This window comes from Panthera tigris, chromosome D2 (assembly GCF_018350195.1).
Source record: "Panthera tigris isolate Pti1 chromosome D2, P.tigris_Pti1_mat1.1, whole genome shotgun sequence".
NCBI lineage: Eukaryota > Metazoa > Chordata > Mammalia > Carnivora > Felidae > Panthera > Panthera tigris.
The window spans coordinates 24619389-24635910 of record NC_056670.1 but is presented as its reverse complement, the minus strand read 5'-3'; the positions used below and the strand labels follow the sequence as shown (position 1 = coordinate 24635910).

Below are 16522 nucleotides of genomic sequence, written 5' to 3'. Positions count from 1 at the left end.
CTAACAAAGTTAAAGTGACACATAGTAAGAAATGGATTGGGGTGCCTGGGTGGCTCAGTTGGATAAGTGTCTGACTTCAGCTCAGGTCATGATATCATGGTTCATGGGTTCGAGCCCCGTGTTGGGCTCTGTGCTGACAGCTCAGGGCCTGGATCCTGCTTCCGAGTCTGTGTATCCCTCCCTCTCTCTCTCTCTGCCCTTCTCCTGCTCGTACTCTGTCTCTCTCTCCCCCAAAATAAACAAATATTAAAAAGAAATTAAAAAAATAAAGAAATGAATTAATATTTTATAATGGTTCTTAGGCTAATCCCTAAACACCATCTTTTCTGTTCTTTTAGCATTAGTTTATAAATGACAGGCCTATTATAATTTATTATAACTTACATACTTTATTTATAGCTTTGTATATTTATTTATAATTTATTATACCTTCATATTTCTTACTGTTACCTCCTTTTTATTTTAGGGCATGGTATCTGTGTGCCCACTGATATCTTTGTATCACTAGAGCTTCTCATATAAACTTCATTTTCAATTTGTACTTATTTCTTTTCCCAACAAAATCACCCAGATTTGGAGGGAAGACAGGAGTATACCGTAAGCACAGAAATATACACAAAGACACACAGAGGCACACAAGTTCTTATCCTGGGTTTATAATACTTTATAGGTGAAAAAATGGGCACAAAGTTGAGAAAATTCACCCTGTGTTTAAACTGTAGAGCTAATCAGATTTAGAAAAAAAGATCTCCTTTAATAACAGTATGACAAACATTCCAAATGAGGAGGAATGTATTGGCTGGTAGAGTTGACCCTTGAACAACACAGGTTTGAACTGTGTAGGTCCATTTACCCATAAATTTGTTTTACAGGCCTATTAACGTATTTTCTCTTCCCTATGATTTTTCTTAACCTCTTTTCTCTACCTTACTTTTCTCTTTTCAATGTTTATTTTTGCAAGAGAGGTGGGGGAGGGTCAGAGAGAGAGGGAGACACAGAATCTGAAGCAGGCTCTAGGCTCCCAGCTGTCAGCACAGAGCCAGATGTGGGGCTTGAATGCAGGGACCACGAGGTCGTGACCTGAGATGAAGTCGGACGCTTATCTGACTGAGCCACCCAGGTGCCCCTCTAGTTTACTTTTAATATAGTACATAATACACATACATGTGTTTACCTTATGGGTAAGGCTTCTGATCAACAGTAGGCAATTAATAGTTAAGTTTTGGGGGAGTTAAAAATTATACTGCTGTCCGCCAGAGCCTGCTTGGATCCTCTGTCACCCTCTCTCTCTGCCCCTCCCCTGTTCACACACTCTCTCTTTCTCTCAAAAAATAAATAAACATTAAAAAAAAAAAATTATACTCAGATTTTCCACTGCAGGGGAGGGGGAGGTTGGTGGCTCTAACCCCTGTGCTGTTCAAGGGTCAACTGTAGAGTCTGATTTAAGAAGAAAAAAGACTGCTATTGTCAGCAGTGATAAGACATCTGTATACTTATATGAATTAAAAAGTGACAAACCAGTTATGAAAAAAGGAAAAGGTTTGGAGTAAGAAAGAACTGTGTTCTTTCTCAGTGTACCTATAAATTCACAAGGCTAAAAACCAGACAGCCCCCTAACTTCTTATACTGGAACTGAGACAAAATGAGTAAGAGATCCAATTACTCACTGGATCGTACACTTATTTAAATACCAACTGACAGTGAACTTTTTTCGAAACTCCACTTTGGAATTGTATTCAAAATTATTTTTAAAAGACTAACTTCATTAAACTCATATTCATGTAATATTTTTAACCAAAAACAGTATCCCAGCTATTTCTAAAATAATGATTTTCTGGTCTTGTATATCACAGATACATTAAATTAGAATCAATCACTCATAAAACTATACTTACATATTCCTTCACGTTTTTTGTTTTCACAGCTTTGTACGAATAATATGCAGGATAAAGCATTCCAAACACCAACCTAAAAGTAAAAAGAATGAGAGACTAATCACATACAACAATGCTTTTGACAGCTCATGAAAATTTCACCTAATAGTAAAGCAGAAACTACATAGGGAATATGCAATAATATAAATTTGTGTAAATGCATATTTGTGCAGACTAAATCCGCTCAGAAAGCAAAGTAAAAATACTTTTGTAACGAAAAGAGGATTTCAATATTCTAGGTATAGTATCATGGGAAAATCACCTTTAAAAAAAATTTCTCTTTGTATACTTGAAACTAATAACACTTAATTATATTTGAATTTTATTTTTTAATTTTTACTTATTAAAAAAATTTTTTTTTAATGTTTATTCATTTTTTGATAGAGACAGACAGAGCGTGAGTGGGGGAGGGGCAGAGAGAGAGGGAGACACAGAATCCGAAGCAGGCTCCAGGCTCTGAGCTGTCAGAACAGAGCCCGATGTGGGGCTCGAACTCACGGACTGTGAGATCATGACCTGAGCTGAAGTCAGACGCCTAACCGACTGAGCCATCCAGGGGCCCCTATATTTGAATTTTAAAATAAAACCTTTTTCATCACAAAAAATATGATTCCTCGAACATTTGGAAAAGGTAGAAAATCACCAAAAATAAAAAATTGTCCCAACTCTCCCAGATATAACTGCAGGCAACATTTTACTGTATGCAATCCTACTTTTTATCCACATGTAACATTCCCAAAATCTAAATATAACATGTATGTACACGCACAACCTGTAATACAAAAGTGTCCTTTACTCCATGATTTTGAGAAGCACTGGCTTCTAATTATCAATACTTGATATATTACAACATGCATTAAAATAGCTCTCTGTAAACATTTATAAAATACCTAAATCATTAACAGGACTTAATGCCATCTGTGAAGACTATTTCACCAAATCCCAGACCCAACAGATATGTACAATCACACATAAAATGAAAGAATAGACATAGAGGTAGCATAACAGTATATATATGGTTTACAGTTGGCATTTTCATGTGACACATCATGGGATTTTTTTGCCCCCAAATATTCTATAGTGTGTATTCTTTTTTTTTTTTTAATTTTTAATTACATTTATTTATTTTTGAGAGACAGAGTGAGACAGAGCACGAGCAAGGGAGGAGCCAAGAGAGAGGGAGACACAGAATCTGAAGCAGGCTCCAGGCTCTGAGCTGTCAGCACAGAGCCCGATGCAGGGCTCGAACCCACAAACTGCGAGATCATGACCTGAGCCGAAGTCAGACTCTTAACCAACTGAGCCACTCAGGCACCCCTAAATTGTTTTGAATTTTAGAATGTGTCAGGATTAATCACTTTGCCTTTAGCATATTCTAGATTGTATTTTTTAAGGTAAGTGATTTCCAAAACAGGTATTTTCTCATATATAGTAAGGATTTGGTGCTAGTTTATACAACGCATATAGGTGCTTTACCTTTATTTTTTAACCTCTGTATTGAATAGAATCAGTCAAATGAATAAACACAATATCCCCTAACATCTCACTCTTGTAAGAATACAAAACAATAATGTATTTCAATTGGAACACAGGAAAGGCTAAATGTCTTAGTAAACAGTGGGACAATTTTTTAAGGACCACCACTATTATAATTTATTACTGCTCTAATGTGAATATTACTGAGTAATTTATTACTAACATCTGTAATATTTTCTAGGTTTTTTTTTTTCTGGTTTATTTTCTTTAATATTGGGTCTTACTCTGGATGTTTGCGACATGGGAGGTCGGGCATAAAGCCAGAGTATGAGCACAGTGTATAAAATCATATAGTTTATTTTAAAAGGCCACCTACAAAATAAACTCATGGTTTATAAAGAAAGTGTTTGCTACAAATAAAATTCACTCATAAATTTGAATACTGTTTCAGTTCTGGAGGTAGGAAGAAATAGTTACTCATTTCCTCTTAATCTTATTTCTGCCTAAAGAGGGAAAATTTTGCCAAAATACTCATGATACCCTTTCCTCCCACTAAGGTAAAGTTTTATATATGAACACTGGCTATATTGAAAATTCTGTACCTTTTTTTAAAAAGGAAATTTTATGAGAATGTAGTAATAGGGTGGCCCTTATATCGTATTTCATATGTAGAAAATACCTGAAATAGCTATTTTCTGGACAGATATTCAGACATAAATCCATCATTCACCAAAACTGTCCTAGAGAAAGAAGAACAGTGTATTCAAAGACCAGTCTCTGAAGCAACAAGGAGGAGTGCTCTTAGTACTAGAATAAAATCCTTAATTTTTTTTTTAATGTTTATTTATTTTTGAGACAGAGAGAGACAGAGCATGAATGGGGGAGGGTCAGAGAGAGAGGAAGACACAGAATCTGAAGCAGGCTCCAGGCTCTGAGCTCTCAGCACAGAGCCCGACGCGGGACTCGAACTCACGGACCTTAAGATCATGACCTGAGCCGAAGTTGGACGCTTAACCGACTGAGCCACCCAGGCGCCCCTAGAATAATATCCTTAATGCATAAAAGTTATCTGGATTTCATCAAATATTGATTAAAGCTTTTCCTTATTAAGGTTCTAAACACAGTTTACTGTAGAATTTTTAGAAGATGTAAAATAGTAAAAAAAATGACAAAAATCACTAAGTAATCCCATTACTGAATGAACCATCTTTTCTGTTAAATGCCATTCCAAATATTTATATGTATTTGTTATAATTTTTATCAAATGGTTTCAAGTTTGACCTATCATTCTCTTAAATGCTTTAAAAAACCTTCAAGTACCAATAAAATTTTAATAACAAAACTGGCCAAGGGATTAATTTACACCTTTATAAACAAGTCACAAAACACTAATTCCAAGGATTTAAACTTTATTGTCATTCTTTTAAGAAATCATGAAAAATGAAAACTACAGTATAGAAACAGAATAGTATTAATATAACTTCCCTATACCTATCATCTACTTTTAAGAATTACTAACATTGGGGTACCTGGGTGGCTCAGTAGGTTAAGTGTCCAACATTGGTTCAGGTCATGATCTCCCAGTTAGTGGGTTCAAGCCCCACATCAGGCTCTCTGCTGTCAGCACAGAGCCCACTTTGGATCTTCTGTCCCCTTCTCTTTCTCTCCCTCTCTCCCCTTCCCTGGCTTGCACTCTCTCTCAAAAATAAATAAACATTAAAAAAATAATTAAAAAAAATCTTTAACATTAATCCTTATTAGCATTTTGGCATTTTCCAGTTTTTTCTATGATCTCTTTAAAGAACATTATTTTAAAATATAATTAACATATTTAAAGACAATATTTTAGAAACAATATTTTATAACCTAATTAAAACATAATTTAAGCATAATTAACTGACATCTTAGGGCAGGATAAAAATTTATATACTCTTTCAGTAAACGTGATATTATAAGCCATTTTGTTACGTCTTTACATATCCTTAAAGAATGTCATTTAAAAAAGTGCATGGTATGTATGGGGCACCTGCGTGGTTCAGTCAGTTAAGTGTCCGACTCTTCGTTTTTGGCTTAGGCCAGCATGCAGAGCCTGCTTGGGGTTTTCTCTCCCTCCCTCCCTCTTTCTCTCTCTTTCTCTGCCCCTCCCCTGCCAACATATGCTCTCTCAAAATAAATACATAAACATAAAAAAACTACATGGTACGGGCGCTTGGGTGGGTCAGTTTGAGTGTCCTACTTCAGGTCAGGTCGTGATCTCACACGGTTCATGGGTTCGAGCCAGGAGTCAGGCTCTGTGCTGATGGCTCAGAGCCTGGAGCCTGCTTCGGATTCTGTGTCTCCCTCTCTCTCTGCCCCTACCCTGCTCACACTCTGTCTCTGTCTCTCAAAAATAAATAAATGTAAAAAAAAAAAATTAAAAAAAAAAAGACATGGTATAATATTAACTCATACGGATGAAAATCATTTAAATCCTTTCCTATGTTTACTACTATTTTAATTAACGCTATGGTGAACCATCTTTCTACGACTACTAATAATTAATAATTATTGACATTTTATACTATGCAGGATAGTAAGCAGTTTCCATATATTACTGCACTTAATTCTCACAATAATACCCAGAGACCGGTACTATTTTCATACCTATTCTACAGATGTGAATACTGAGGCTGATACACTGTATTATTGTTTTTGTATGATTGTTCTAATCCATATCTTAGAAAAACACAGTTCATCTGCTGAAAAAAATGCCTACTGACTATCTATGTGACTTTTTTCTAAGCCTGTTAAAAATAGTCCTTGAATGAGTAATTTCCCCATAAGAATATAAATTGATGCTACTCTTCTAAAGAATAGTTTGGCCTAGTTATTCCACGTTAGGATGTCATTAGGAAATAAACACTAATTTTTAAATGTGGGTTTTGGAGAGTGCATGAGAGAGCCAGTAAACTTACAAGGTGTATGACATTAGTTTGACTTCTGTATCATTACTAAAAAAAAAAAAAATCCCCAAATATTATAGCTAATGATATTAACATTTCTGAACTATTTTAATTTCCTCTGAGATTGTCTTTAGATACCTCTCTAATAACATAAAAGAATTTGTTGTAGTTCATTAAAAGTAAGTGCAACAAGTAGCTCATTGCCAATAATAGGAACTACATGATACTAATGTGTAACAAGATAATGCTCCCACAGGAATTACGTGACAAATTCTCCTTATTTCACTGCTTTTAGAATCATACTCCCAAACAAACAAACAAACAAACAGTAATGATGATGTTCTATTAGATGAAAGAACTGAAAACAACTCAGACTGGAGATGAACTAAAATGGGATACCAAATATTAAATAGACAAAATAAACTACAGAGTCAAAAACCAGAATGATGATAAATGCACCAGGCTGTTAGCATGAGTTAGTCACAAATTAACACAGATACCATATATACTCTCAAAAAGCGACACAGAATATAACACTCCAGGTCCTTATCGAAGATTGTAAACTGCATTTGTCTGCAATCCACTTTACAGAGACCAGTGAAATTTACGTAAGATAGCCTGCATAAGGATGGCAAACACACAGAAGTTTCTCTGCTGTTCTCCATTCCTGTAACCCAGACAGACTGTACTCCTTTCTGCTGACCCTGGTCTCAGAGTCCTCTTCAACACAGCACCATAAACTCACACCTACAAAGGACAGAAGCTGAGTAGACTTATTTGCCATGTTTTGTCAGCCTTGTTCTAAATCTTTATTCCTCTAGGAGGTGTCATTCCAAATTTGAATCAAGCTTGACCATCAGGTTACTGTTAAACCTCTCCTTTAAGGGAAAAGTCATTTCAACTGAGATGCTTTTTAATATTACATTCTTGGGGCGCCTATGTAGCTCAGTTGGCTGAGCATGTGACTTGGCTCAGGTCATGGTCTTGCAGTCTGTGAGTTCAAGCCCCACATCGGGCTCTGGGCTGACAGCTCAGAGCTTGGAGCTGGCTTTAGATTGTGTCTCCCTCCGTCTCTCCCCCTCCCGGCTCGCACTCTGTTTCTCTCTCAAAAAAAACATTAAAAAAAATTAAGAACGTATTTTTATGGTTTTAAAATTTTTTTTCTTGAGGTATAGGAAACAGCCATATGAAACCCATGGTTATAAATACTAGAGGAATGTGTTAAGGGCATTGTCTATGAGTACCCCTCTACATGAAATTTCATGTATGTGATTTACTTTGGAATTCAGTAAATGCAATGCTTAGCATTCTAGGAGAATATGATGGTAAAAATATTATGCCCTCCCTCCCCCCAATCCCTGATTGCTAGGAAGCTCAGAAACAAAAAATCTGTTGTTCAACTCGATTATCAAGTATGGCGAACCTTAAGATTGGCATATTTGTATTTACAAATTCTGATTTCCGACTTTGCAATTTTTTTCTAGCAGTGAAACTCTTATTTTTTTTTGCATTTTAACATCTACATTTGGCAAAAAAGTTCTCAAATCATTCTGAAGAACATAAGAGCATGTAAATTAATAGGATATAATCATCACTGCGATGAAGTGCAAAATCAGCTCTAAGGTGCCAGAGAACCAAGAAAAACATTTTTAGTTTAGGAAGCTAGTGGCTGAGAACCATTAGTAGTTCCTCAACTTAGACATACATCAGAATCACCCAGAGAGCTGCTGCTTTAATATTGTGTTTGTTGTTGCTCATAAATTTAACACCAGTAACTAATTTAAAGAACATAAGAATGAAAAAGCAAAGTAAAAGTCTTTTCCTGTTTTGAAACCACATAGTTCCCCAAAGATAGGCATGCAAATAGTTTCCTGTGTATCCTATGGTAAAGTAACTTAAATACATAAGACGTATTAAAAACCGACAGTAAATATTCAAACTACGCATTTTCCAATCATCTTAGTACATTTTACTATGTGGTCTTGAAGTTATTTACGTCTATTCGTCTGTATGGTGGAAATGCTCATTGCACCTTGTGTCTCTCCTCCCAGCTCCACATTCAGTGACCTCACATTGGTGGCTTGAAAAGGCTATTATTGTGGGGAGAATTCACATCAGGGAAATTAGCAAACGATATGAATCAGACCTTTTTCTCTCAGTTGGTAAGCATTACCAGCACACCACTGGATATGTGTTTTAGCCAAGGGAAACTACAGTATCTTTCCATCAGAAAAACCATGAAACACTGTATGTAGAGGGAATTCACCGAATTTACTGAAGTAAATAAAAGGCAGGCTATTATGGCAACCAAGTTTATAAAGGGTTTCATGCAAGACAGAGAAAAAGAAAAAAAAGTTTTCTGCCCTTTACCATAATTCACTTCAATTCTGTTTGACTATTAGATCTCTAATATTAACAAAGACTCTTGTGAATTTCCAAAATAGAATCTTAACTGATAAGGTATCCTAGAAACAGTATTTTTAAAAAAAATTTATTTTGAGGGAGAGAGAAAGTGCATGCACATGTGCACACGAGCAGGGGAGGGGCAGAAGGAGAGGCAGAGAGAATCCTAAGCAGTCTCCTAGGCTGTCAGTGCAGAGCTGGATGCGGGGCTCAAACGTCATGACCTGAGCCAAATGACCTATGCCAGACACTTAAATGACTGAGCCACCCAGGCATCCCTCATTATGCTGCTGTTTAAAGCAGCCATCAAAGTTTGTGCATGATCACTGCCAGAATAATACACAACTCTGTCTTACACAAATTTTGAGAAGATTTATTGCTAAGAATCTTGGCTAGTAGAGAATTCCCATTCAGTAAAACACAGTTAAGTGGCCATCAGGTAACTACAGCCCTGAAGAGAATTATGAAAATTACATAAAGAAAAAGTCAAACCCATGAGAAGAAAACCTCAGATCCTGAATTCTGTAACCAATGATACAAGTTTAAAACTGCCAAGGAGAGATAAAGACAGTAAAAATTCCTCTGAAAGACTTTATACATGTTTTAATTATAGTCATCAAGCACTAGGAAGCTTGGAATTTTCATGTTGTCAGAGCTAAACTTCTAATTTTACCCCAGAGCTTCTCATTTCTACTTTAAAAGGAAAGCTAAAGATAAACTAGGGGACAGAAATCAGTCCACAAGCAAATCAGACTTCATCTCCCCTAGCCACTCCCATCCCTTCCCACCACTAGAGCCTATCATGTGGTAGACCCAAACCAAAGAAAACTGTTTAAAAAGAATGCTGAACTCAGTACACTATAGAACCAAGGGCTGAAGACCCTTGAAGCACTCAAGTAACCTTGCATCCGGTGGGCAGAGTTCCACAGAATGTGGGGACTGTCATCTTGTAACTAAGTGAGCCAATCTCCAGCATTCCCCAGTTTACCAAGTGTAATTTTTCTGAGTGTCACTACAAGTAAACTCCAAGGTGGGGTAAGTATTATTCTATTTCTGAAGATGATAAATGTAAGGCTTGGAGATATTAAGGAACTTCTGAATTAAGTACCCAGCAAGTGTCAAAGCCAAAACATAAGAAACACAAAACTTCTAATTTTAAGAGTTGTGCTCTTCCCTCCATAGCAAAATAAAACAAAAACCCACCAAAAATCAAAACAACTTCCTACTTCATGTAATCTATAACCCATAGCAAGCAGATCCCCAACATTAGTTGAATGAAGTCAGTATTCAGAAGTTACCTAAGAAATTGTGACCCATCAATATACTACTCTCCTATATAGAAAGATTTCAGAGACACATTTCTTGGTTGTGTACAAAGTCTACATGGAGGAATACCTGCATTTTTAGTTTAAATTTATAGGTTCTCCAATTTTTATCAAACTGGTTAGGTGACTATACTAGATGGGGTTAAGAATTACTCCTATGAGCTGACCAACCCCACTCTTATGTTAGCTGTTAATTCAAGAGGAACGGTTTTCTTTATTCAGCCTTTCAGCACAGGGTATGTTGAAACCCAAACTTAGCATTAGCTCCATCGACACTAATAACAAGAGTTCAGTTGTAATCTAAGGTTTTAAAAAAGCTTGCATTGAAGGAAAATCCCAAACCACTTTTGAAAATGTTGGGAAAATTTCCTTTTTAAAAATACATGCCTCAAAATGACTACGGAAATCCGTAAATGTGGATTCTCTCTTGTTCTGTGCAGTTCATTCAGCACTACATGACCATGAAGTGAACTTCCATGAATTGCACTCAGATCTAAAATTGCTGCCCAGTGGTGCCTGGGTGGCTCAGTCGGTTAAGTGTCCGACTCTTGATTTTGGCTCAAGTCATGATCTCATGGTCTTTAGATCAAGCTCTGTGTTAGTCTTCACACTGGGTGTGCAGCCCGCTTACGATTCTCTCTCCTTCTCCCTCTCTCCCTCCCCTGTTCACATCTTCTCTCAAAAAAATAAAATAAAAAATAAAATTGTGGCCAAGTCCTCCCTTTGGACACTTTGTGTAGCTTGGACTGCACAGCAGTCAACTATGGTCACCTCACAGATGCACATGACAACTCTTCTAGGTTCCACCCACCCTAAGGTGAATTTAATATTCTGCTTTAAAATAATCTTTTAATTCCTCTCCATTACACAAAAACAGGTATCACTGATGGCATCCTATGTGCCAGGTACTGTCTTCTAGCACTAAAGATACATCTGTGAACTCCCCATTGCTTTTTAATTAAAACTAAGTTTGCAGTGATTTGGAAATCAAAACATTCTAGTATGTTTGTTTGTTTTGTTTTAAGTAGGCTCAACATAGGACTAGAACTCACAACCCTGAGATCAAGACCTAAGCTGGGATCAAACGTCGGACATTTAACCAACTAAGCCACCCAGGTGCCCAAAACATTCTATTTTTATATTTCTTAAACCACTTCATTTCATTCATCCAAATCTTTCCAGTACTTCCAGTATCTCCAACTCAGTGATTTTTTTTTTTCCTCATGCCTTTCCCTAGAGCTAGAATACCTCCTTTTTCATAAGCATCCTACATGTTACTATTTCTCATTAATGAGGTTGCATGGTTTGGTCTCCCTATTTTGTATAGTGAATGAGTAACAGGAATTTTTATGTTCTGGTCATTTTTGTAATTTAAACATGAAAGAATTAAATAGTCTTTATATTCTCTTCTCTTGAGATAGTCAACTGATTAGAGGATGTCTAAGTACTTTCTTTGTATAAGAAAATTAGAGGGGGAACTTTATACTATCTTGGACAACTCACTAGCAGAAAAAGCAAGCAAACATGTGCTGCAAGAACTACACCACCACCTAATTTAATTCTGATGTCAGTAAGACAGCACAAAACCAGCATGCTGGCTGGTTGGTACTACCAAGCCCTCTGCCTCTTATGAAACATCATTCATTGTTTCATGAGAAGCAGTTTTAGATGACCCTACTCCTGTTTTTGAGAAATAGTATAGTCTCTACCAATTGTGACTTTGCTTTTTGCTCCTTAAAAAAAAACAAAAAAACATATGTGTGTGTGTATACACATGCGCACACACACACACACACACACACACACACACAAATGATTAAACAAAGGGCAATTGATCTATCAATTCTAAAGAAAGCGGCGTTAAAATTCCTCTTCATCAGAGGACTGCTGTATGTTAAAGGGACTAAAGAGAAATGACAATTAAGTGCAGTGTGTAATCTTTGATTGGATTCTGGATTAAGAACAACAGTGCAGGGACACCTGGGTGGCTCGGTCATTTAAGAGTCTGACTCTTGATCTCAGTTCTGGTCTTGATCTCAGGGTCAGGAGTTCAAGCCCTGCGTTTTTGTTTTTGTTTTTCAAACAAACAAACAAACAAACAAGCAAACAAACAACTGTGCAGCTACATAAGGCATTATCAGGACAATGTCGGCAGTTTGAATATGAACTGTACTTTTGGTGTTAATATCTCATCAATGTTACATTTTTGGGAGGATATTAGTCTTGAAGCTATATAAGAATGCCCTTGTTTAGAGACATAATAATCAGGGCTGAATGTCACAATGTCTTCAACTTTCTAAAAATTTTTAATTTTAATAGAGATTTAGATTTACAGAAAAATTGTGATAATAGTACAGACAGTTCCCATATATCACAATGCAGTTTCCCCATTAAAATCTTACCTTAGAATGGAACATTTGCACAACAGTGAACCATTAACAATGCATTAGTATTAATTAAAGTTCATACTTTATTCAGATTTGCTCAGTTTCTACATATATCTATTCTAGGATTCCATCTGGGATCCCACCCATTTACCACATTACATTTGATCAGGTCTTCCTGGGCTCCTTAGAAAGTTTCTCAAGCTTTTCTTATTTTTGATGCCTTGACAGTTTTGAGGAGTACTGGTCAAATATTTTTTAGAATGACCCTCAATTGGGACTCTTCCTTTGTTTTTTGTCAGGATTGGATTGGGGATAAGGGTTTCTGGGGGGTTTATCACAAACATGATACGCCATCTTCATTACATATCAAGAGTATGTACAATCAGCATGACTTAATCATTTATGATGTTAACCTTGATCACTTGATTGCAGCAGTATTTTTCAGGACAGTTATAACCATCCCCCACCCCCAACCCCCTCCAAAATCCTGCCCCACTTCCCATACCATACGTTTGGGAAGAAAGTCACTATGTAAATCCTGTGCTCGTTGAGTGGCAAGTTATGTTCCACCACCTTGAGAGCAGAGCATCTATATACACTCTTTGGAATTCCCCTGTGTGGGAGATTTTTCTATTTTCCTCCATTCATTTATTCAATCATTATTTATATCACTATGACTCACAGATATTTATTGTACATTTTGGGTTCTATTACACTACTGCTTTATTGTGATGCTCAAATTGTTCTAGATTTGGTCATTGGGATCTCTTTCAGTTGGCTCCTATGTCCCTTTAACATACCATCACTGTTCTTATTTTTATCTTTTTTGAGCACTTTGCTACTTTCTGGCACTGCAAGATAGTCCAGGCTTATCTTGTCAATACTTTTTGCCGCATTCCTAGAATCAGCTATTTTGCCAAGGAGCCCTGGTTCCTTCTATTGGAAAATGTATCTGAAACCAAGATCTGAGTGGTGGGTGTGCTCGCTACTACTAAAGTATTCCTGATTCTAGGCCCTCCTTTGTTTACTTTATATCTTAACCAATATTTTTCTAGTATGTTGTCTTTTGATTTTGTTTATGAATTTTGCTAATATGAACATGGGTATTTGTGAACCCTGGTAATAAGTTTGCGTTGGTGTTAGATTAGCTTTTCTTCTATTTTTAGTTCGCTCATAGTTTAATTTCTTATGGTGGGGGGAATGGGCAGTAAATCCCTGGTGACTTCATTATCCCTCACAAAAATGAATCCTGGGTTTGGGGCTGATGTCACCAGCTCAGAGGAATACCAAATCTTCCGCTGGGGATTTTATCTTCACCAACTGGAAGCCACATCAGTAACAGTCTCTGTCTCACCTAACAACACTACTAGCAGGAGACAATTCACAGACTCTGGACATGGGATTTTTAGCTGTGCCACAGAACCTAGGGCTTTACGATTTAACACAGGGCACCCCCCCAAAAGGCACAGATGCTATCCAGCCTAGTGACTTCTGAGAAAGCGACTAACCTTAAGAACTTAACAAGAACACAATTTCCAGGTCTGTTGTGTGTTCATCCCCACTGCTGACACGAGGTACAATCCCACAGTCATCATACTTCGAGTTTACATATTCAAGTTAATTTCAGTCCACTTTGTATTTCCCTCTAGACTATGGATGAAATCAATGTATTATCCTCGTATGCCCATATAATCCAGTACCACTGAATTTAAATTCCACATGAAATTCTTCAGGGAAAAAAAAAACCTTTTAAAATACTTATTTTACTCCATAAATTATAATGATAGTGATATTCTTTTGTAAAGTTGAAGAACTTACAAAACATTTTATATTAAGCTGCTATGAAAAAGTCTTTCTATATTGCTAGTCTGGAGTGGTTCAGCTCACTTGGCCTGTCCAGGTTTGGTATCAAGATAGTATTTTTTTTTTTAATGTTTAATTCCCCCCCCTTTTCTTTTTTTTAAATTGAGGAGTAATTTACCTATACCATAATAGTTTCAGATGTACAACATAACAATTTGATACCTGTATATATTGCAAAATGATCACAGTAAGTCTAATACCACTCAGAGTTATAAAAATTTTTTCGTATGATGAAAATTTTTAAGACCTACTCTCAGTAACTTTCAAACATGCAATACAGTATTATTAACTATAGTCAGCATGCTGTATATTATATCCTCATGTCTTACTTATAACTGGAAGAATGTACCCTTCAACCCCCTTTACCCATTTCTACAATGGATTTTTGACTCCTCTTTCCCCTCCATCCAACCTGTAACCCAGTCCTGTTGGTTTTTCCTTGGTGAGAGTCCAAGGTACATCTTTTCTATGTGCACACTGGGAGTGGTAAGCCATACCCTTAGGCTCATGCATCTCTGACTTATTGGATAATTTCCCAAAACGTGCCTCTGGCTCCACTGTCGGATCAGTCTTCCTAATATACCTGCTGTACTTCCTTGCTTGAAGACTTCAATAGCTGGCCTCCTTATCCCCTTGCCCACCAGCCTCTGAAGGGACTCATTAGAACATACTTTGAAAACCACTGCCTTATATAAATCACATGTTCCCACATGGTTTCCTAAATACACCTCTTGTATTTCTACTTCAACCTGGGAGAGTGTGTGCATGCCTCCCTCCGTCATCTTTTTTCTCCACAAGGTCCTCCTGTCGTTTACGTGTCACCATCCATTCCAACAGTGAGAAACAGTTAATTCCAGTATGCATGTGTAATGGTTTCAAAATTGTTAACTCACACTTTGATTGGATACAACTTTATCAACTAGAGGACAGTGCCATTTATAGTTCTTTTTTACTGGAGTCTTAGATAAGCCTTCAATTATTTCCCAAGTTACTTAGATCGGCACTTTTTCCCTCTACTCTCTTCAACCAAAGCTGTTTAATACATTCATGTAGTTCGATTATTTTGTCACATTTAATTTCCCATCCTGATTCCTCAGTCTCCTAAAATGACATTTTAAAATTTGTATATAAAGATTTACTCTTTGTGCTGTAAAGTTGTAGGAGTTTTGACAAATGTGTAATGTCGTTTATGCACCATCATAGTATCCTACACAACAGTTTTGCTGCCCTATTAAAACCCTTGAGAATCCTCTATTTAACACTCCCCTTAATGCCTGACAATCACTGTTGTCTAAAATCTCCATAGTTTTGCTTTTTCCAGAATGTCATACAAATGGAATCATACAGTATTTAGCCTTTACAGACTTGCCTCCTTCATTTAAAATTCACCCACGTCTTTGTGTGGCCCTGATAAACTCTTATCTTTTTATCATTGTAGTGTTCTATTGTATGGATATACCAGTGTGTTTATCCATTCACTAGGAGCTAGCAAAGGACATCTTGGTTGCTTCCAGTGTTTGGTAGGTTATGAGCATTCTTCTACGAACATTCACATATAGGTTTTTGTGTGGACCTAAGTTTGGTTCAGTTGGATGATTATGTATGAGCATTATTGAGAGATTCTATGGTAAGATTATGTTCAGCTTTTTAATAGCCAAACCGTCTTCCAAAGTGACTGTACCACCTTGCATTCCCACTAGCAATGAATGGGAGCTTTGTTTTGCATCCTTGCCAGCAATTGGTGCTGTTAACTTTTATGATTTTAGATATTCTAATAGGTGTGTACTGGTATCTCACTGTTTTAGTTTCCATTTCCCTAATGACATATGGGATGTGGTATGACTTTTCGTATGTGCAATTGCCATCTGTATCTCTTCTTCTGGTGAGGTGTCTGTTCAGTTCTTTTGCCCATTTTTAATTTAGGTTATTTATTTCCTTGTTAAGTTTTAAGTGTTCCTTGCATACATTTTCTCTCAGTCTGTGGCTTATCTTTTTATTCTTTTAACAGTCCTCAGCAGAGCAGGTTTTTAGTCCAATTTATTTTTTTTTTTCTTTCACGGACCATGCTTTTGGTGTTGAATCTAAAAATTCATCAAACCCAAGGTCACCTAGATTTTCTCTTATATTTTCTTTTGGAGGTTTTATAAAAGTTTTGCATTTTACATTCAGGTCTGTGATCCATTTTTGAAGTC

At 36.6% G+C, this 16522-nt stretch overlaps 1 protein-coding gene across 6 annotated transcripts in view; it reads right to left on the bottom strand.

The window, feature by feature from the left end:
• REEP3 (receptor accessory protein 3) overlaps window positions 1-16522 on the bottom strand; it is a 93480-nt gene that overhangs the window by 50641 nt on the left and 26317 nt on the right. For 4 of the 6 annotated variants that reach the window (XM_042961157.1, XM_042961159.1, XM_042961158.1 and 1 more), the window contains one exon: window positions 1896-1968. In XM_042961157.1, the coding sequence (XP_042817091.1) occupies window positions 1896-1968 (73 nt within the window). Of the gene's footprint in view, window positions 1-1895; window positions 1969-4089; window positions 4149-16522 lie in introns of those variants that run through there. The other 2 variants (XM_042961156.1, XM_042961160.1) reach the window with 2 other exon arrangements.